Here is a 23,589-nt window from a genome sequence, read left to right on the forward strand (position 1 = left end):
GGAACGAAACGCCCATGCGCGTTCCTCGACCTTTCCCTTTGCGCTCGTGGCAACCGGGAGAAAAAAAAAACAAAAAACGGGACAGATCGAGAGAGAGAGAGAGAGAGCCGCATCGGGGCGGAGCATGCGCAAAAGCGGCCTGGGTTGGGAGGCGAGGGGGCGTGGCTGAGGGGGCGGGCGCAGGCGGCTCGGATTCCAGAAGGGGGCGTGGTCACCGCTGCGCTCTTTTTTCCCGTCCGGCGTCCAAGGTGCGCCGCGGCTGCTGCTATAGCGAAAGCAACAGGTGCGCGTCGCGGCAAAGGAAGGAAGGAAGGTCCGGCTGGCGGGGAGCGGCCGTCGGAAGCTCGAGCGAGGTAGGTAGCGAAGGGTAGCCGAGGGCACCCCGCCGATCTCCCTGGCCGGGCGCTTAGTCGCTGGGATGCACCGGTCCAGCGGTGCCTACGATTTCTCCCCGTGGGGGTGGGCTCGCTTTTCTGCGCCGGGTGACCCCCCGATTCCCGAGGCGGCGGAGTCGGCAGGTGCAACGGAAAAACCTTCACCATTGCCCCCTTCCCGGAGGGGAGGGGAGGACCCTTAATAATGATGATGATGATAATTCTATTATTTATACCCAGCACAACCCCCTCCCCGCCTTTCCCCAGGGGAACGACCCATAATAATTATTATTATTCTATTATTTATACCCAGCACAACTCCCTCCTCGCCTTTCCCCAGGGGAACGACCCATAATTATTATTATTATTCTATTATTTATACCCAGCACAACCCCTTCCCCCACCTTTCCCCAGGGGGACGACCCATAATAATAATAATAATAATAATAATAATAATAATAATAATTATTTCTATTTATACCCAGCATAGCCCCCTCCCCGCCTTTCCCCAGGGCGATAACCCTTAATAATAATGATGATAATAATTCTGTTATTTATACCATGCCCATCTGGCTGGGTTTCCTTTACACTCTGGGCAGCTTCTAGCAGAATATATATATATAAATATTTTATTGAGTGGATCTCAAAGGGATCTCAGTCCCTAGGAGTTGGATCCTATGCGGGGAGTGGATGTCAACACCACAATAAAAGGCGGATTTGGGTACTTTGGTTATAAAGCTTAAAATGGTAAAAAAAGGGTTGAAATACTCTGGTATATGTAACTCATGGCTAGCCCAAGTATAGGATAGGCTACTGACTGTGGCTCCTCAGATGCTGCCAGCGTTTGGGTGGATTGTAATTTGACTAAACTGCAAGGGCTGGCAACCCTAATTTGCAGGCAGGTGCATTTTAATTTGTGTGTGTGTATCTGGGGTGTTGGACATCATCTCCTGTTCTACCAGTAGGAACTGTGCACTTCTGCTGGGCCCGGAGGTGCTATGATTCCTGATCTCTAAAGTTCTTGCGCTGCATTTTCCTCAACGGGTCACTTGAGGGTGAAACTATCCAGTGTCTTATCGATTGCACAGTCCCCAGAGCTTGGTGGTTTGGTAAACTGGTCTGGAAGTGCAATGTGGTTTATCCTACTGGGCCAGCTATGTGGGATCCTTGCTGGATCTGCTCGGGATGTGAGGAGGAAGAAATAGTTGACCTGTATATTCAAGAAATATTTTGCAAGATTAACGGGTCCCTTCATAGTTTTCTCTTGCATCCGTGATAGCAAGTGAGAATTGCTGCTATTCTCCGGAGACTAGACCTGGTCCTGGAGATCTACTGTTCCTTGTATTTATCGAAAACAATCTTTTTCACTCTACCTGCTGTCTTTGCTAAGGCTAGGAATGGAGACTGTGGCCTTCCAGGTGTGCTGCCATTTCCCATTAGCCTCATTTAGTATGGCCAATGATGAAGGATGATGGGAGTTGTAGTCTAATAACATCTGGATGCCACAGGTGCCCTGTCCCTGACTTAGGTCTATTTATGTTGTGGCCGCTGTGTTGGGGTGGTGTCTAGCTTTTTGGCCCTTTTAGCTTGTTCAGGTGGTGGAGGTGAGCATATTGGATGTTGCAGGCTGCTTGTTGATTATAGAAAGCAGCTAAGCGCTTCTGTAGAGCATACTGGTACTTAAAATAAGCCTGACCGTGAATACTTCACAGGCATTTCTCTCTCTCTAGGTCTAGCTCAGGGCTGTGTGCTTGTTGACATGGTGTTCTCATTCTGCACATTCAATGGTGCAGTGCTTACTTTTCTTTTGGGTGAGCATAATCAAGTAATGGGTATGAATTTGCTGGATCAGTGTAGTACTCGTCTGTGTAGAAGTTACAGAAAGGGAAGCTGGCAAAGTACTGTGGGTTCTTTGGTAACTGGTTATTACCTGGGATTTGTCCTCATGTCTGTTTTCCTGCAGAAGGATCATGCCACACCTTCCTAATGAAGACTGTGGAAGTGATTGCAGATCACTGTGTATTCTCGGCTTAAATTGGGCTCTTTTAACCAAGGGGCCCTGGGACAAAGGACGGAAGAAAGACAACATAATCACATGCTTATAAATATGCCCAAAGCACCTGTGTGGTGGTTTGTTAAAGCTCTGGGTGTGCCTGGAAAGATTTGTCAAAGTTTGTCCCAAAAATCTCCTCCTGCCAGCTCGTGGCCTTGACTCACCTTTCTACCTGAGCATTGGAAATCTCTCCTGGGTTCATAGTGCAAATGAGGAAGTGGTTACTAATGCCCAGAGTGAAAATCTTCTTTAGAATCCAAGCTGGATATTCTTGACTCTAACCTGCAAGAGAGAGAATATCTAGAGTGGCTCTCTTTGGTAGACAAGTGTTTAGGAACCTGTATCTGAAGTTAAACAGTTGCTCTATTACATAAAGAGTGGATATCTCTCACTTTCCACTTTTGTTCTGTTAAAAGTGTATGCTGTTTATTAGAGATTTTTTTTAGATCAGTTAATGGATTCCTTCAGTGGAGGGTCAGACTGTGCAGGGACAACCTATACTTACAACAGTTTCGTACTAAACAGACCTCACGCGAAGCACTCGGGGGCAAGGTACATCATTTGCATTTCTCCCCTTGTTTAAAGTGTAGTGGGCAGAGGAAAGAAGCTTTGCAACTCATTATATTAACAAACCTTTGCTCTTGAGTTGGGTGGAGAGGGAAAGGAATGTGAAACCTGTAGTGTTTTTCTTCCCTCCTGTGCAGTGATAAATATTTAGAGCACAGACGCAGAATTGAGGGATGTCACTCATCTCCTTCCCAATTTTTAGCAGAATGAACAGCTTTCCTCTGTTATCATGCATTGTGTGCATGCCCTGTCATAGCATTTCAATATTGAACCTGGCCTGGAGTATTGGATATGGATTAATTATGGGTTTCACTGTGGGTGACGTCTTCATAGCTACTGATATGGTTACCATCTTGGACTTGGGTAAGGTTGTCACCTTTGGTCAGGCAAAATACGGGACAGGTCCAGGGGATGGGGTGGGGGAATTATTTTGCCTGGTGCAGAAATAGATACCATAAATACAATCAGAGAGCAATAATTCCAGCTGACTCACCACCATTTTTGTAAGGAAGGAGATTTTAGGAACAAGTGCCCTCATGTTTTAGCTGCTACTCTGCGCTTAGTGATTTCTTTTTCTTCTGATCTTGCTCTTTGATTGGCCACCCTTCCTCCTTGTTGCCTGTGCAAACTCTCCACCAAACTGGATAGAATTAGGCCCATGCAAAGTGCAGTCTCCCCCTTCTCGCTCTTCGGCTCCCCCACCCAGATCTGCCCACCCCACGTCCCATGATAATGGCTCTCCTCCTCATGGACCCATACTCTGCCTACAAAAAATTACTGCTCTTGCTCTCACTCTTCTCCTGCCACTGGACCCACCCTCTGGTCATTCAGTTTTCAGGAGGAGGAGGAGGATGAGCCTGAAAATGTGAAAAAAGGCCGTTTTTGAAGTCCAAACAGGACCAGGGACACTTTTCTCCAAAAAAAGGGACAATCACATTTTTCCAGGGATGGGTGGCAACCCTAGACTTGGGACTTGTCCACATTTGAGCATTATTTAGCTGTTAACCTGCTTTCCCCCTATTCAAATTAGGATGGAGTAGGTAGTTAATACTGACATGTATTTGAATTTATTTTAAGAGAAGCCATTTTGTTCTTTCCTGTTCATACCAGTAGACATTCCCTTTTGTGTCTGTCCCTGCCTTTTAATTTGCTGCTTCTGTTATGCCAATTAAGAACTGATGTTGGACCTTGTTGTTTTAGTTCCCCACTCAATAACTGTGCAAGAGCCCACAGTCAGGTGAAATTAAGTTTGTTTGTGCAGTGTTCTTGTTGTGTGCAAATCTGAGGAATTGAAGAGGGGGGGAATCCTCTATTCACGAGGATACTAGAATAGTTAGGAGCACAGTTAGGAGAATAGCAGAAAGTGACAATTGATCCACCCACCTAAAACATCGAAAAAATTGTCCTCTACCCTGAGTGGAGATTATTCACCTATCAGGTAAACCCAAGTTTACAGAGGAAAAACATTGGGATTGGGATTGTTTGAAGGCAACTATGCAGATTAAATGAGAATGCATACAGTTGCCAGTGCAGAATAAACTCAGAATAAGCTCCTGCGTAGATAAGCCCTCAATGCAGGCTTCCTCAACCTCAGCCCTCCAGATGTTTTGAGACTACAGTTCACATCATCCCAGACCACTGGTCCTGCTAGCTAGGGATCATGGGAGTTGTAGGCCAAAAAAAATCTGGAGGGCCGAGGTTGAGGAAGCCTGCCTTAATGTAATACTGCTCCTGACTACCATTCTATTTCTTTTCCTTTCTCTCCTGCCCTATAATATTGTAGTGTGATGATAGCCTATTAGGTAAAAGTATTAATTAGTATTAATTAGACTAACTGCTTTGAACTTTTGAAGATGTCGATATTATAAAAGCTGAAGCTCTGGCAAGGCTGGGAGAAGGAATAGGGACAAGGACGCGGGAAATGTATGTATATCATATTTTTTTTGCTAGAAAAGACTTCTGAGATAGTTTAGGCTACACTGAGAACTTGTGGCTTGCTCAAGGTCACGCAGTGGTGTCTTTAGAAATGGTGAATTTTTCTGTGTGCATGCCACGCGAATGTATACAGCAAATGCGTGACCACTAAAGGCACTCTAAAGGAACATGTGTTGCAGAGCTAGCATGGTATGGGTCTGCCTGCTAAGGTGTGTACGCTTGGTTTGCACCTTGTGCATTGAGTAAATCCACCCCCCCCAAGTTCCCTTGTGGAGCAGAGACCCAAATCTGGGTCTGCCCAAACAAACCCAAAGCCCTCTGCAGTGCTTTGCCCCTTGTTGATTTAGAATGGCAGACTTCTTTCCAAATTCAGTGGTTAGCTACGTTGACTGTAAGTCATCACTCTAGATTGTGCTGGCGAAGGCAGCTTCTAAAGGAAGTGTTAAGCTGAACTATTATGGCGGAGAAGCTTAATGAGGGAGCTCATGTGTACCGTGGCACAGAGCCAGCAAAGAGTCTGAGCATTTTGATGGCAAAAGCAGGTAATTGTACTATTGCAGATGTCCATCTCTTCTGCCATAAACGTTACCCCTGGAAACAAGAGACCCTTTCTACGGGGCGTTAAATGACCCCTTGTGTTTGAATATGAGCTTCCCGATTCAGTAGCGATCTCTTATCAGCCGGAGCTTATTAGCAAATGGCTACAACTGTCTCTGGGTTAACTTCATTTTTTCTTTCAAACATTCTGCCTGGGTTAGCGGTTGCTGTGCTGCAGAAAGTTTTAAAATAGGAGTTTTAAACTGCTGCACAACCATTAGGAACTGGCTGTGAAGGAGGAGACTGTCGGGTCTCCAGAGAAAAGAGAATGACATGGTCGAAGTCTGCTATGCCAGGGGTTGTTGTTGTGTGTTTTTTTATTTAAAGATTAAAAACCCAGAACTGTCCCATGCCAACTTTATTAGGTTAAAATTTGTTTCACAAGCGCCAATCCGGGTGTTGGTTTTCCTTCCGTCTTTTCAGTAACTAGTAATTTATGTATATATGTACAGTGGTGCCTTGCAAGACGAAAAGAATCCGTTCTGTGATTCTCTTCGTCTAGCGGTTTTTTCGTCTTGCGAAGCAAGCCCATTGACGGATTAGAGGATTAGCGCTATTAGCTGATCGGATCAGCTGATAAGCGGCTTAGCGGCTTAGAAAAAGGGTGGGGGAAAGGAAAAAAAAAACAGCAGGAACTCGCAAGACATTGTCGTCTTGCAGAGCAAGCCCATAGGAAATTCGTTTTGCGAAGCACCTCCAAAACGGAAAACTCTTTCGTCTAGCGAGTTTTCCGTCTTGCGAGGCATTCGTCTTGCGGGGCACCACTGTATTCAGTTTATATCCTGCCCTTCCTCCTGAAAGAGCCCAGGGCAGCAACACATCTATAATAAAGTTGAGGATGTGATAAAGATTTAGAAAGGGAGTTTACTTTTATAGGAGCGAGAGCAAGGGTGTAATATGGGGAGCAGCATTTGATTCTTATCTGCCAGTTCACAAGTTCTACAGCTATCAACTTAACATCCTTGTTTGATTCAAGGCATCTTCTAGAGCAGATTCCAGGGGCTAACATATTTGAAAAAAATGGTTTCATACTAGTTAATTCTGTTCAGTTCTGTATTTTCTGCTGCACAGGCAAGTTTAAACGAATCAATGTATGGGAAGGAGTAGTAAATTATTACTGAAAATAGTTCTGCAGGAGGCAAGAAAATTCAAAATGTTGTGGGGGAAAGTATTCAAGAGACTGAGGATGAATCACATTTCCTCTAACGTTTCTCTGATGAAAATAGGGACGTCCCATTCCACAATGATAATTTTGCTATTTATACCCCACCCACCAGACTGGGTTTCCCCAGTCTCTCTGGGCAGCTTCCCACATACAGTGGTACCTTGGTTCTCGAATTTAATCCCCGGAATGGTTCAAAAACAAAGGCGCGGCTTCTGATTGGCTGCAGGAGCTTCACTCAATCAGAATCTGCGGAAGCCATGTCGGATGTTCGGCTTTCGAAAAACGTTCACGAACCAGAACACTCACTTCTGGGGTTGCGATGTTCGGGAGCCGATTTGTTTGACAACTAAGTTGTTTGACTACCAAGGTACCACCGCATAGAAAAACATAATAAAACATTAAACTTTTTTTTAAAAGCTTCCCTCTACAGGATTGCCTTCAGACAGCTCAGGGGTCAGATAACTTGATACCCTCCAACATTTCTCCAGTGAAAATGGGGGCATCCTAAGGAAAAGCAGGACATTCCGGAATCAAATCAGAAACCGAGGTGACTTCTCTAAATCAGGGATGTCCCTGGAAAATAGGGACACTTTGGGGGTCTGCAATTGTTATCAAGCCATTATAGTCTTGGTGAGTGTGTTCCATTTTGTTGCTGCTAAAACTAAAACCCTGCTATAAATAAAGCCCAGCAGAGCAACAACTGCTACCATTAGTTATCTGATTAGAAATTTTAATTAGTTTCCCCATATATGTAGCTGTTGGTTAAGGAGTGGCATCTGAAGGTAGGGTGTTCTTATCTGCCACATCACATAATTCTGACTGATCAAAGGTTAAAGAACAGTGTTAAAGCTACATTTATCACTGCATAAAGTTTGCTGCCCATTTTCTTAAATCCGTGAGTGAACAGTAGTCTTGCTCCAGTTCCCTAGGTTTTCTGAAAGTGATCTAAACTAGAACTTTGTGTGAAATTTATTTAAAGAACAATCTCTTTTAAAAACAGTTCTAAGTTTTCACGTTTTCCACCCTGCATAATTCAGATTAGTTGTAGTGTGGCTGGAAGGGAGAAGACCCCTGAGATGATCTGTACACCGTAACATAGGGGGTAGGCAGGCTGGTATAGATACTGAGTTTGGGTGTGATGCTGCAGTCGTGGCTGGAAGTGGACAACTTCTGCTTCTTTGGGCGGTCGCTTGTAGCCAAGTAAGATTGTCTTCCATGAACACGGTTTTAACAGTGAGTCTGTAAGTGACTCACCTTGTCGTGGTGACTGGGCTTGCACGTTCCTATGATCCTTGTGAGCAAAGCCGTTGGGAATCTCATACTCCCAGCAGGGTCACCTAAGTCAGTAAGGTCAAAGGGAAGGAGCTAGACAAAGAATGATCTAAGAAGTCCTCAACGGCAGAACTGGTGGATGATAACAAGCCTTATGTTATGACGGCTGTGAAGGCGGATGAAGGCTGCAGCAGATAAGAATCTACCAGTCGTCGTGATACTCATGCCATCGGAATAGAGCCTTACTGTGAAGACTGTGCGTTGGTCAGCGTGCACTGATCTACACACATAAATTCACGCACAGGCGTTTTCCAAAAACCCAACCCAAACCCCAAAAGTCCCATGGCGACCAGCAAATTGTAATGGGGGCAGGACTGTGAAATCTGGAAGCCCCTAGTCATGAACCGGCACATGGGCAGTGGATACAGATTCAGTTGCTCTGACTCAAGGAATGAGGCAGGTGAGCAGCTCGGCAGCTGTATCCATGACTGAGCAGCCCTATTTGGGATCTACTCTGCTCACCCCCAAAAGGGGGAGAGGCTAGAAAAGGTGCCCTGAACATAGTCTGCCCTCCCAGTTTCCCTGACTGGATTACCGCGCCCAGTGGGGTCACCACCCAGCGGTCATAAAAGACAATTGAACTTTGGAACATGGAATATACAAACTTTGTTGGATAAGACAGATAATGAGCGTCCCAAACACAGAACTGCCATCATTGCGGGAGAGCTGTGTGTATTTTTAACATCAATACTACAGCGCTTCAAGAAACTCGGAAGAGCAGGTGAGGGACAACTGAAGGAAGTGGACAGCCATTTAATGTCCACTCATTCTGGAGTAGCCTTGGTGCACTCAGTGAAAATTCCTCCCTTATCCCGGAATGGATAACTTTGAAGTGGGAGTGACGTGACCATCTCGTGTTTGCTAAGAAACTTTTATCTCCTTTAAAGATTAACAATGCGCTTGGTAATCACCCAAAGGTTTCTGGGGATGAGAAACCTTAGATATGTCCGCAATGTGTTTACTTAGTGACGTCCATGTGAGTAAAGAGAATGCAGACTGAAATTCATAGGGAAAACGAACAGACTGGTAATGTTATCACTTCTGAAACAAACAACACCCTTGGCTTTCTCGATCAGAAAACCTGCCAATGTTAACGATAATCATGGCTTCAGACATGGTTTACAGGCGTAGCACAAATATTTATTATGTTATTTATTAGATTTGTAGACCAACGTATCCTATAGACTGCAGGCACTTCATGTTATTCTAAAACAATTATATTATACAAGTCAAAACTCTCTTTGGTAAAACGCAGCAGTGCAGAGTGAAAAGTTCAAGCCTGTGGGCAGCCAGTTCAGTCCCTCCAAAGGCCCTGGAGAAAAAGTGATTTTTGACTTGGCGGTGGGATTGTGCCACCCTAGTTGCCATCTTGCCTCTTCCACATGTGGCATGCCATAGCCGAAAAGGCCCTGTCTCGTGTCACTACACAGTGAACCAAGCTGCTGGTATAATGATAAAATGTATGCATGCTTCCCCGGCTGCAGGGTCCAGGACATTTGATATTGCATTCCCTGGGATTAATGCAGGAACTGTCTACTGAATCATTGCTGCTCTGATGCAAATCTGTTACAAAATTTGTGCGATCTCCGCAGCAGCCTCACGCTTTCATAACTTCTTTGGAAAGGGGCAATGCTTTTCTTGTATTGGTAGCATCACAATATTGGGCTTTAACCAGTCCCTGAAATTGAGAGATACTTTTATTAAAACTAGCCTGATGTATTGTCTTAATCCTTGAGTTTTCCAGAGCATAATGTTCGCAAAATAAGCTGTTTATCTTAAACTTTCCCCTTAATTCCCACTAATAATCGAAAAACAAAACTCTTATGAAATGCCTGGCTCCCAGATGTACCTGAAAATATTTGTACTCTTGGCAAAAGTACAAGCGTATGCCAGTGCCTTTGCATGTTTCTACAGATGCACAAAAAGGCAAAACATTCTCTGGTGCTTTTGCAGTTCCGTAAGCTTCTTACTCAGTTGTTGTGGAGGCAGTTTCGTCGTTAAGGTGAGTCGCAAATACCTTTCGCTCTAAGCACTCGTTTAGAGGGCAAGTGGACTCTAGGCCGAGGAGAAAAAAGCCATAAAGCTACTGAGCTCTCCAAATCGCTTTCAGACTTTCACCTTTCTTACCCTCTTTTTCTTAGCAATAATTTGTAGGGCAGAGTGAACGTCACAGCTGAAACTTGCTGGAAGGGGCTGAGCTTTAGCAAAAGCCTGCAAGTTTTCTGTTGTTGCTTCAGAACGTGCTGTTCTCTGCTTCTGACTTGTATGTAGTTGCTGAGGAGGCTGTGGGGAACCTAGCAGTCTCTGTGTTAAAGCTTTCTGTTCCTTCCCCCCCCCCCTTCCCCGCTGCTTGTATTGAATTTCAGAACTCCTGACTTAAGCAAAGCTGACTGGTTCCCCAGCTATGGATCAGCTTCTGTACTCCCTAAACCATGCAAGGCTGCTTTGGGATCCTAAAGTCCACATTTGTCGCTCTCCAAAGCTTCTGTTTCATGGGGAGTGGCAAGAGGACCTACCTAGGCAATGTTTGCTCTGCAGATGAGTGTTCATGTGTAAACATTAACCAGAAAAAAACCCAAAAGCCACTTAGCTGTCCTGAACCAGTGCATGCATGAGGAAAAGGTGGGGAGTGAAAGCCATCGACCTGGATGGCCTCTGCTAATTTTGTTTGGAGGGAACCCTGGACTTCCTTGGAAGCTTATCAGCCATCCCTCTGTGAGATGCTCAGTACTGGCAAGCAAGCTCTGGGTGTGAGAGCCGGTCCTGCCCTGAAACTGCAGGTGGAGGGAGACAAATGTTCCAGAGCATGCTCAGTTTGTCGGGCAACAGGGAGGCCTAAGAGTGAGGCCAATGCCCTGTATGGGGTCTTCCACAATGCGTAGTTCAGTCCTTCCGGAAAGCCTTTCTTGGTGGTTGACACAGCAGAGTCTGGAACAGTTAAATGGAACCGATGCGTTCTGCCGAAATCAATAGTGCTAAAACCCGTAGACCTGAAAGTTCATATTGGCACTTAAAACGGCACTTTGCAGTTGGAGAAGCTTCACCCCCCTTTTTTTTAAAGTGGTAAAGAAGAGCATATAAATTAAGGCCGCAATTGGTTTGTAAGCAAACGTAATCCTATTATTGCCGAGTGAATATGTAATATGAAATTGTGGAGCTGTGCCTATCAAAAGTCTCCAACGTAGTGAGATACAGTGGCATAAAATATTAGTCTAATGCAAGAAAGAGCAGGAGGGAGGAGAGTTATATATGTAGTCAGTTTAATCTGCAGGATTAGTCTTCAGGGCTGAGATTGAGTGGCACATTTATTCATTGTTTGAGGCTATTTTGTTGCTGGTGTGTCTCTGCAACACACCGAGTAGTGTTGGTAAGAAAGCTCATCTTTTAATATTAAATCCTTATGCTGCAGTATCTCAGAAAGGGGTCCATAGCGAAGTTTTGGTGGAATGCAAACTTATTTAAACTTAATCCACGTTTAAATGGCTGGCAGCCTTCGTATGCGTGAGCTCATGCAACACCTGTGGTGTTTAATGTCACTGGCAGTGGTTGATGTTCTGTGCTTCTCAGTCTTATTTTCCAAGTGGAGCTAAATCATTCTTACCGCATTGCTTTTTGTGCTCCCTCTGGCAGTGCCATGTACCCCCTAAACTGGTTGCTTTACCAGGCAGAAGACGGGCTTTTTGTTTGCTTGGAGGCTCATAAGGAAGAACTTGGTGCATTTGCCTTAATGCAGACTGTTGTCTTCTTGCTACTGACCTCTAAGAACATCATCATCATCATCATCATCATCATCATTTATTACTTATACCCTGCCCATCTGGCTGGGTTTCCCCAGACACTCTGGGCGGCTTCCAACAGAATATTGAAATCCAATAGTCTATTAAACATTAAAAGCTTCCCTAAACAGGGCTGCCTTCAAATGTCTTCTAAAAGTCTGGTAGTTGTTGTTCTCTTTGACATCTGGTGGGAGGGCGTTCCACAGGGCGGGTGCCACTACCGAGAAGGCCCTTTGCCTGGTTCCCTATAACTTGGCTTCTCGCAGTGAGGGAACCACCAGAAGGCCCTCGGCACTGGACCTCAGCGTCCAGGCAGAACGATGGGGGTGGAGACGCTCCTTCAGGTATACAGGAGCGAGGCCGTTTAGGGCTTTAAAGGTCAGCACCAACACTTTGAATTGTGCTCGGAAACGTGCTGGGAGCCAGTGTAGGTCTTTCAAGACCGGTGTTATGTGGTCTTGGCGGCCGCTCCCAGTAACCAGTCTAGTTGCAGCATTCTGGATGTTACTGACCTCTTAAGCACATGAAATACCCTAAGGATCCAAATGTATAGAGCAGCCTGTAGAGCTCAGTTGGTTCAAGGGTGGTGCTGATAAAGCCAAGGTTGCAGGTTCGATCCCTGTATGGGACGGCTACATATTCCTCTATTGGACTGCATGATCCTCAGGGTCCTGTCCAACTCTACAATTCTATGTTTAGTGTGCAGTTTTCTTCCCCCCCCCCTTACCTGCCACCAGTTGGCACTAGGGCGGCGCGATATATCGTTCAAAACCGGTTTGAAGCCCATATCGTGATGTCGGTTTCATTGTTTTTGACCTGGCAATGTTGTTGTTTAGTCGTTTAGTCGTGTCCGACTCTTCGTGACCCCGTGGACCAGAGCACGCCAGGCACTCCTGTGTTCCACTGCCTCCCACAGTTTGGTCAAACTCATGCTGGTAGCTTTGAGAACACTGTCCAACCATCTCGTCCTCTGTCGTCCCCTTCTCCTTGTGCCCTCCATCTTTCCCAACACCAGGGTCTGGCAATACATTGGCAATACATTGTGAATTATGGTGGGTTCGTGCGCATGCTATGCAAAAATCACAATGTAGGGAAAAGCGTGATGCCAGCCAATGCTTCTCTCGATTCTTGCAGCCCCTGTTAACTCGGCTGGCTCAGCTCTCCCCTGGCTCCTGCAGGGGGCAGCGAATCACGAGGGCAGGAGCCGGCAAAAAACCACAGAGCGGGGAAAATCATGAAGCCAGCCAATGCCTCCATCTTTATTTCAGACAGCGCGATATATAGCGATATGTCACAATGTTTAGCTGGTGATCCATCGCAATGTTGACATGCACTGCTCAACTTCCTTGAGCAACGGCTGTGTGGCATTATACTTAAGGCCGAACTTTTGCGCCCGTTCCATTCCCCCCCCCCATTTTTTATTCATTTTATAACACAAAGAACACAAACAGAAAAACAAGCAATACAAATAAATTCTTGTCATATCCTTATTTTTCTAAATATTGTTAAGTGGGCTTCCCCAAGTCCCACCTATCTGATTTTCATTTTACTTCATCTTTAGCAGTTTACATATATCATAATTTCTAACCATTTTTTAAAATCACACTTAAAATAACTTTTTTATCACTTGCAAATAATACTATTTTAAAATACCCTATCTTCTACTTCTAACCCTACAGCCTGTATCCACTTCCAAAGCTATTCTAAGTTTTAAATATTAATGTATTTTTTCAAATATTCCTTAAACTTCTTCCAGTCTTCTTCCACCATCTCTTCTCTCTGGTCTCGGAGTCTCCCGGTCAGTTCGGCAAGTTCCATATAGTCCATCATCTTCATCTGCCATTCTTCAATAGTTGGTAAATCTTGTTTCTTCCAATTCTTCACTAGCAATATTCTCGCAGCTGTTGTGGCGTACAGAAAAACTTTTGCGCCCATTCCAGGGACAAGTGACATGAACTTACGTCCCTGCACTGGTTTGCATGACGGCTGTCTCTGTCTTGGCAGTTTAGGGCAAGGTTCACACAAACTGCGGAGACACGACATTGTGGCCAGGCCAGGGGTTGGGAGCTTAGCATGCTGAAATGCTAGTTTGAAAGAGAGAAAACATTGGCACACGGGAAAGTAGCTACAAACAAGGGAAGGGTTCTAGCCTAGTCTGTACTGGCTTGTCTAAGGGCCAAACGTGTTTGCCTGGATTGCGCAAATGACGGCCGTGGAACCTCTTGTCCCATAGTTGAATGGTGAAAGTTCATTACCTGCTTCGACATGTTGGAAGGTGCATTAACCTGAAGCCACTGATGCAGGCAAACCGACAAATATGCATTGCAATTGTGATATTAGGAAACACCCCAGAGAGTCCATATACGCCATAGCTGTCAACTTTCAGATTTGAAAATAAGGGATCAGCAGCCTCACCTGTCCCAGGGACAGTCTATGGGATATCTAACCATCCAGGATAGCAGCGGGAAACTGCGCTGGAATAAGGGAATTTCCCGCCAAAAAAAGGGAAGGTTGATAGCTATGATATACAGTGGTACCTCAGGTTAAGTACTTAATTCGTTCCGGAGGTCCGTTCTTAACCTGAAACTGTTCTTAACCTGAAGCGCCACTTTAGCTAACGGGGCCTCCTGCTGCTGCCGCGCTGCCAGAGCCCGATTTCTGTTCTTATCCTGAAGCAAAGTTCTTAACCTGAGGTAATATTTCTGGATTAGCGGAGTCTGTAACCTGAAGCGTATGTAACCCGAGGTACCACTGTACGGTCTTTGAGCAGATCGCATCCCTCGCGTGCTTAAATTTTCAGCTTTGGCTCTCATGCACACAGGAGCAAGTTGGGGAACCTGCCAAATGCTTAAAAATTGGCTGTGTCTGAGGCCAAAGGTCCCTCGTCTGTACTCCACCCTCCCCAATTTGCCCTGCTTAGTGCTTCGTGTTATTGCTATGCTTTCTCATCCCCTTATGAATGCCTATGTGCGTGAGAACCTGTGCTTTTAACTGAATTCGCCAAGCCCTGCTCTTGTGGCCTTTTCCTGTCATTTTCTGCTGCTGCTACTCCTTTTATTATTCCAGAGAATAGAAAGAGTCTGTCCCTCGGGTCAACCTCCACCCAGGGGAATGTAACTTCCTCTAGATTGGTTTCTGTGGTCAGGTCATTTTCCCAAGCTAGCAAAGTAGAAGAACCAGTTCTCGCACTTAATTTGAACAGGGTCTTCTTGCTGCTGTTGGGCCTCTCCATCTGGTTTTGGAACTTGGATTTAAGTGAGCACTGTCTCCTGGTTAGCTTCCCTTCACCTGCGGGCTGCCTGCAAAATGAGATTTAAGATGTTTGTTGTAGTGCACCTCACTTCCCTCAGTAGATCTCTTCCCCTTCTTAAAATCTCAGAGTGAGCAGAGATGGGAAAATCGGCCCTCCCTCGCCCGTCAACTTGCCTGAATGCCTGCTTCGTGTTGTTTGTTTTGGCAGACTCCGATGCCCGCTCTGTCCCTGTGTCTCCTTTGGCAGTACTGTTACAGGACGTAATAATGTCATCCACAAATCAAGGGTTCATTCATCCCTTACTCATCCAATGTGATATATGCCACCATCTGCCAGCAATGCCCCTTCTATATTCCTCATAGGACAACACAGGCCCGTCCCTATGCAAAAGAATAAATGGACACAAATCTGACATCAGAAATGACATTATTCAAAAGCTATTAGGGGAACATCCCCGGAGCGAATTATACTTCAAAGGGAGACTGCAGCGTGGCTCTCAATTCACCAGGAACGTAAATGTTATTGCTTGCGGATTGAACAGAGACAAAGGGGTTTTAGCACATTATCTCTGTTGATTGGCATACCAAGGTCAGGGAAATTTGTGGTACCAGATAACTTTTAACTATGTAATTACCACTGTCTGATGATGATTTTTTTTTTGCATTTCCTTCTGATGTTGCTGTCCCCCTGTCCAGCTCTGCCCAATGTTATACAGTAGTACCTTGGGTTAAGAACTTAATTCGTTCTGGAGGTCCGCTCTTAACCTGAAACTGTTCTTAAGCTGAGGTACCACTTTAGCTAATGGGGCCTCCCACTGCTGCCACACGATTTGTGTTCTCATCCTGAAGCAAAGTTCGTAACCCAGGGTACTATTTCTGGGTTAGCGGAGTCTGTAACCTGAAGCGTTTGTAACCCGAGGTACCACTGTATTCAGGAAAACACTTTATGCGTTTGTTGTAGTAGTAGTAGTAATAGTAATAATCCTCGCTTTGTTAATGACCCACCTTCTGTTCTCCTTTAACGGCCCATCTCTTATGTATTTTGGTGTTTTCATTTTGTGAACAGGGATCTTCAGAGGAACGGCGGTATACAAATTTCATAAATAATAAAAGCATCATCTCTCAGGCTGTTTCCAGAGGAAGCTGCCCTGACTTACATTTTAACTGTGGCCGGATCCAGAGGTTCAGGAAGCTTGAATAAATTCTAGCTCTTTACTGGATCCAGCATTTTAGGGGGAGTCTAGAACTCCCAGACTCACAACACTATGATGATGGAATCCAGAGGAAAGAGATTACAATGCTGCTAACTTTCATGCAGTTCATGGTAATTCGAGGGAAATGCTAACTCACCTTGGTAAAGGATGCTATTGGTTAATTTTTTTGTCTACCTTTCAGATGCTTCAGAGGTTATTCATTCCTGCTCCCTGCAGTATCCTTGATTAGTTCTTCTTAGCCGGTGTTGTGCCATAGTTAGTGTAGGGCTTGGACATTGGCAAGATTTCTTCTTTTAGTGTCAATAATAATAATGAATAATAATAATAAGTATACCTGCCCATCTGGCGGGGTTCCATTCATTTCAAGCAGCCTTTGCAATGAAAATAATGCCACCCATAGGTTTCCGATCCATAAATGAGTTGAGCTATGCTTATGCATTGCCTTTGATTTACCGTATTTTTCCGTGTACCATATAAGACTAGTTGTTCTTTTTTTACCCAAAAAATAGGTTTAAAATTGGAGCTCGTCTTTATACACGGGTAGTGCTGAGGGATGTTTTCTTAATTTGGGGTCCCCCCAAATAGGGGGTGTCTTATACATGGGGGCGTCTTATAGATGGAAAAATACGGTACTTCAAATTGTATTTTAAAATAGTTTGAGCAGTGGCAGCCAACTAACTCATTTTGTCAGTGTAAGGATTTATGCTTGTGCAATGGAAAAACCCCCTTTTCTCTGCATCTTCCCCAGATCTCCTCCCAACTGCCCTGCGAACAGTCTTGGGGGAGGAGAGGGGAGGAAGAGGTGGAATAAGTTAGTTGGCTACCACCCATTATTTCTGCTGTGCTTGGCTTTTTTTCTTCAAGATAATCAGCTAGTATTGCAATATAAAGCTTCCACTACAGTTGAACTTATCCATAACTCATTGAGAAGTGTTTGCATGGGAACCGCGTTTGCTGAGGCTCCTCAACTGTAACCTCCTCTTCTTGTAATGCAGATTACGCAACTATAATAATAATAATAATAATAATAATAATAATAATAATAATAATAATTTATTATTTATACCCCGCCCATCTGGCTGGGTTTCCCCAGCCACTCTGGGCGGCTTCCAACTGAATATTAAAAACAGTACAGCATCAAACATTAAAAACGTCCCTAAAGAGGGCTGCCTTCAGATGACTTTTCAAAGTAAAATAGTTGTTTATTGCTTTGACATCTGCTGGGAGGGCGTTCCACAGGGCAGGCGCCACTACCGAGAAGGCCCTCTGCCTGGTTCCCTGTAACTTGGCTTCTCACAGTGAGGGAACCGCCAGAAGGCCCTCGGTGCTGGATCTCAGTGTCCGGGCTGTACGATGGGGATGGAGATGCTCCTTCAGGTATACTGGACCGAGGCCGTTTAGGGCTTTAAAGGTCTCTGAGGATCACTTTATAAGATGGGGGGCGGGTGTCTTTGTTGCTGTGGATATGTTTTTCTTTTTTAGTAATTCAACTGAAGATTTCTTCAGGCATATTTCAGGGAATCTAGCATGAAACCAGTTAAGCCTTTCTTTCTTTTTTTAACAACTTGAGAGCAGGCAGTGGAATGAAGAGAAATGTAGAAGTCTGCCATGGAGCAAGAGAAGTATTCAACGTAAAATCTTTTCCCCCATTCGCTCTCTAGTTGCTGTTGCATTTCAAGATGGAGCCGTCTCCCTTTAACAGAAGGCAATGGACTTCACATTCTCTGAGGATCACTGCCAAGGAGTTGTCTTTTGTCAACAAGAACAAGTCATCGGCTCTCATGGAGAGGTTCTCCAAGTAAGTTCTGCGACTGTCCTGTCCAAGAGTACTGACTGTTCTTTCTATGAGAACAGGGGTAACAACTAGCAGCTGGCCATACTGGTTTTTTTGTATGTATTTTGAAGAGCACGAGACTCCTAATCTGGGGTTTGAGCCCCAAATTGGGCAAAATATTCCTGCACTGCAGGGGGTTGTCCTTAGATCACCCTCGTGGTCCCTTCCAACTCTAGGATTCTATGATTCTACTCTTGTGCTGGAGAAACTGAACATTATTCTTGACATAGGTCTTCCCTCTGGCTTAATCTGGACATTCCCATCCTTCCAAACCACAGTTTCGTATTCCTGTAAATTTAGAACACAACAACAACAATTTTATTATTTACAACCCGCCCATCTGGCTGGGTTTCCCCAGTCACTCTGGGCGGCTCCCAACTGAATATTGAAAACACGATCAAACATCAAGCATCAAAAACTTCCCTAAACAGGGCTGCCTTCAGATGTCTTCCAAAAGTCAGTTGTTTATTTCCTTGACATCTGATGGGAGGGCGTTCCACAGGGCGGGCGCCACTACCGAGAAGGCCCTCTGCCTGGTTCCCTGTAACCTCACATCCTGCAGTGAGGGAACCGCCAGAAGGCCCTCGGAGCTGGACCTCAGTGTCTGGGCAGAACAATGGGGGTGGAGATGCTCCTTCAGGTATACTGGGCTTGACTTTCCCAGGTGTACAGGCGAGTTATGCTTTAACAACTTGTTTGCTTTTTGTTCTATCTTCTCTGCATTTCTTATTTTAATGGCCTCTGGAGGTGCATTTGTGATTATGGGTTGTCAATTCAGACGTCACACTCAACCAGCGTTTGCTATGATGCCAGAACTGAGCCCCTGTGTATTAGAGCTGTTCTCCTTTGCAGAGATTACTGAACAGAGGACTGGGGGATGTCACCATGTTTTTGTTGAACTAGGAAAACAAACATTGTGGTAGCTAAGGTGTGTAGCTTGCCAAATCATCTACCTTAAGTGTTTTCAGGAAATGCTTCCACTGGATTCCTGATAGAGATAGCAGCTCAGTTTGAGGTTTCTGAAGGAGGAAATAATAGAATCAAAAGGAGTTGGCTTTTGTAATCCATGCTTTCAGCAATCCTAGCTGGTATGAACATGACAACGCCTTCTCCGCTGACAGAAATTGGAACTGGCTGCATGTGGAAGCATTCAATGTGGGGCACGGGAGGCTAGCCACTCTGAATATTTTAAAACACCTTGTTGCTTAAGAAATGTGGCCTGTTAAGAGGCTTAACATGACGTTTCTTCTGCCAGTGCTTGTGTGTAATTCTCTTACCCACTGAAAAATAGACCCCCCCAACAGTTCAGCAGGAGGTTTACAGACATCTGATCTTTGTACTAATAATGTCCTGATCCTGTACTTGTGCAACACCTCCAATGAGTGCTTTTTTGGCCTCTTTTTAGAAAGTGCAGTAGAATCCCAAACAATCCAGAGTCCTCAGGAAAACTATCAGCATGGACTGTGTGTCTATATATGGATTGTCCATATGTATATATAGTTATATTTATTAGTCCCCTGTTCCCAAAAAGTGAAACTCAAAGCCCCTACGAAAATGAACGTTTAAAACAAGGAATATCTGTCTGTCCTGTCTGTCTGTCTGTCTGTCTGTCTGTCTGTCTGTATCTATCTATCTATCATCTATCTATCTATCATCTATCTATCTATCTATCTATCTATCTATCTATCTATCTATCTATCTATCTATCTCCCTCTTTGGAAGCACTGTTCCTGATACCCAGATCCAGCACTGCTTCTCTGAATCCTAGTGCTACATAATCCCTGTGCAGCAGGTCCATTTTTTGCTTCTAGGATTTCAGAACTATAAACGCCCTGCGTTTATTTGCTTCCAATTATGTTTCAACACATTGGCACATTTATTGTGGTCAGATGCCACCCAGTGGCAAGAAGAGTTGGGCTGGGCCAGCGTGAAGATGTTTTTATTTATCCTCTTGTCCCGTGTAAAATTCAACATTTTGGAGCACAGGGTGCAGGGAGAGATGCAAAAGTAGGAGCTTTCTTCTTTGATTTGTACTGTTTCTCCAGCCTAGCAAAATGATAAAGTGGCAGGGAATGAACCCCCTGCCACATAAGGGAGCCAGCGAAGTGAGGTGCTTAAGAGTGTTAGACCAGCACCCAGGAAACCTTGCTGCCCAACCATTGATGCTCAGCTGTGAAGCTCCTTGTGGTTGACCTTGAACCAGTCACTATCTCCTATCCTAATCTACTGTGCAGAGTTATAAATTGCAGGGACTGTTACCATCAGCATTTGAAATTCGCCAGGCGCATTTTTCACCTGGCTATTGGCCACTGGCAACCAAGTGAAGATGCCAGGGGTGCCAGGATGGTGCCTGGTGTCTCCACCATCTGGAGGTGTATGCCAGGGGATCCTTGGATCTTGACTGTTTTCACACACTAGCAACACATCCTGTAGAATTCCATCCATTATATTTTATCTGCACAATCAGAGTGGATTTCAGGAGCCAAAATGTCATAATAAAAAATATGACTTTTGAGCCATCAAGCCCCCAAAATGGAAACTAGGCATTCCGTTTTGGAGACCCTGGTTTAAGGAGCCATTTGGCACCTAGCTTATATATCTTAATGTTGCTTACCATGTATTCCCCTTTGTTGTTGTTGTTTAGTTGTTTAGTCATGTCCGACTCTTCGTGACCCCCTGGACCAGAGCACGCCAGGCACTCCTGTCTTCCACTGCCTCCCGCAGTTTGGTCAAACTCATGCTAGTAGCTTCGAGAACAGTATCCAACCATCTCATCCTCTGTCGTCCCCTTCTCCTTGCGCCCTCCATCTTTCCCAACATCAGGGTCTTTTCCAGGGAGTCTTCTCTTCTCATGAGGTGGCCAAAGTATTGGAGCCTCCGTTTCAGGATCTGTCCTTCCAGTGAGCACTCAGGGCTGATTTCCTTCAGAATGGAGAGGTTTGATCTTCTGGCAGTCCATGGGACTCTCAAGAGTCTCCTCCAGCACCATAATTCAAAAGCATCAATTCTTTGGCTATTAGCCTTCTTTATAATAATAATAATAATAATAATAAATTTTATTTATATCCCGCCCTCCCCAGCCGAAGCCGGGCTCAGGGCGGCTAACAACAATAAAACAGTACAAAAGTACAACATAAACAACATTCTAAAATCATTCATTATAAAAATTAATTAATTCAAGCCACTGGCAACCATTGGGCCAGAGCTCTGCGAAGATTGCCGAGGGAGGGAGTCAGGCTGTGCCCTAGCCAAAGGCCTGGTGGAACAGCTCTGTCTTGCAGGCCCTGCGGAAAGATGTCAAGTCCCGCAAGGCCCTGGTCTCTTGTGACAGAGCGTTCCACCAGATCGGAGCCACAGCCGAAAAAGCCCTGGCTCTAGTTGAGGCCAGCCTAACCTCTCTGAGGCCTGGGACCTTCAAGATGTTTTTATTTGAAGACCGTAGGCTTCTCTGTGGGGCATACCAGGAGAGGCGGTCCCGTAGGTACGAGGGTCCTAGGCCGTATAGGGCTTTAAAGGTTAAAACCAGCACCTTAAACCTGATCCTGTACTCCACCGGGAGCCAGTGCAGCTGGTATAGCACCGGGTGAATGTGATCTCGCAGCGAAGACCTCGTAAGGAGTCTCGCTGCAGCATTCTGCACCCGCTGGAGTTTCTGGGTCAGTCTCAAGGGCAGCCCCACGTAGAGCGAGTTACAATAATCCAGTCTGGAGGTGACCGTCGCGTGGATCACAGTGGCTAGGTCAGGGCGAGAGAGGTAAGGAGCCAACTGCTTAGCTTGGCGGAGATGGAAAAATGCCGCCTTTGTTATAGCTGCAATCTGCGCCTCCATGGAAAGGGAGGTGTCGAAGATTACACCCAAACTCTTAATGGACGGTGCTGGCACTAATTGCACCCCCGCAAGAGATGGGAGTTGCCCCCCCAATCCCATATCGCCCCGTCCCAGCCACAGGACCTCTGTCCAGCTCTCACTTCCATACATCACTACTGGGAAAACCATAGCTTTAACTATATGGACCTTTGTTAGCAAAGTGATGTCTCTGCTTTTTAAGATGCTGTCTAGGTTTGTCATTGCTTTTCTCCCAAGAAGCAGGCGTCTTCTAATTTCATGGCTGCTGTCACCATCTGCAGTGATCATGGAGCCCACGAAAGTAAAATCTCTCACTGCCTCCATTTCTTCCCCTATTTGCCAGGAGGTGATGGGCCCAGTGGCCACGATCTTCGTTTTTTTGATGTTGAGCTTCAGACCATATTTTGCGCTCTCCTCTTTCACCCTCATTAAAGGGTTATTTAATTCCTCCTACATAAACTGGGAGAAAATATATAAACTGTTTCCTGCAGTGGCCAACCAGATATATCTGGGAAGGCCACAAGCAAGACATGATGACAATAGTACTCCCCATCTCTTTCTTCCCAGTCATTGGCATTCAATGGTGTGCTGCTGCTTAACACGGAAATTCCCTATAGCTGCCACGATGGCTAACAGCCATTCGTAGACCTGTTCTCCATGAATTTGCCAAGTCCCCTTCCAAAGCCATCTTGGCAAATGGCCAAAATTGCATCTTTGGAATTCCATCACTTCCACACTCCTGAGGTGCCTGGGAAAATGTGCTTGTGCGGCTATGGTGCTGAAGCAGGATGGGTAGGATCCTGAGGCAGGTGGCGCCTTATATTCCACGCCAGTCAGAACAGGGGTAGGGCGCCATGCTATTTTTCTAGAAAAAGAGGTGCTGGAACTTGCCATGAATGCATCCCTCATTCTCTGAGGATGGCAATGGCGCCCACCTGAGAGGTGCTAGAACTGAGTTCCGGCTGGAAGAAAGCCCTGGATAGGTGGAGTGTTCATATTGTAGGTTTGTTTAAATTTTATTCTTCTTTGGCGATCACTCATAGCCAAATAAGATGTCTTCCATGAGCACTGTTTTAACAGTAAGTCAGTTTAACGCTCAAACTCAGGACAAAAGGGAGAAACGTGCTAAGAGAAAGACACGCTTGGCAAACCCTCACCATGATCAACTCCCACCTAGAAACCTATTTTCCCACTGTGGAAGGACGTGTGGACCCAGAATTGGCCGTAAGTGACTGTGGAGGCCAATTCTGGATCCACATGTCCTTCCACAGTGAAGACATAGGTTTCCAGGCAGGAGTTGATCATGGTGAGGGTTTGCCAAGTGTGCCTTCCTCTTAGTACATTTCTCCCTTTTGTCCTGAGTTTGAGCGTCTTCAAAGCCCATGACACCTTTGGTCAAGGCTGTTCTCTAATTGGAGCGCTTGCAGGCCAGTGTTTCCCAGGTGTCGGTGTTTATACAACATTCCCCCCCCCCCCGTTTGCCTTGAGAGAGTCTTTAAACCTCTTTTGTTGACCACCCGCATTACGCTTTCGATTTTTAAGTTCGGAATAGTTGCTTTGGGAGACGATAAGCAGGCATGTTTAAATGTGCACGACCCCTAGAACATACTGATAATGAATGGTATAAAAATACTGTGAATAAA

General features: G+C 45.3%; 1 protein-coding gene across 6 annotated transcripts in view; it reads left to right on the forward strand.

Moving 5' to 3' along the window:
• Positions 1–225: 225 nt before the first annotated feature.
• Positions 226–23,589, forward strand: part of LIMA1 (LIM domain and actin binding 1) — a 70,898-nt gene continuing 47,534 nt past the window's right edge. For 3 of the 6 annotated variants that reach the window (XM_081181291.1, XM_081181293.1, XM_081181292.1), the window contains exons 1-2: positions 9,922–10,025; positions 17,927–18,063. In XM_081181291.1, the coding sequence (XP_081037417.1) occupies positions 17,945–18,063 (119 nt within the window). In that variant the 5' untranslated portion in view covers positions 9,922–10,025; positions 17,927–17,944. Of the gene's footprint in view, positions 354–9,921; positions 10,026–17,926; positions 18,064–23,589 lie in introns of those variants that run through there. The other 3 variants (XM_081181294.1, XM_081181296.1, XM_081181295.1) reach the window with 3 other exon arrangements.

Source organism: Podarcis bocagei, assembly GCF_964188305.1.
Source record: "Podarcis bocagei genome assembly, chromosome: 2".
NCBI lineage: Eukaryota > Metazoa > Chordata > Lepidosauria > Squamata > Lacertidae > Podarcis > Podarcis bocagei.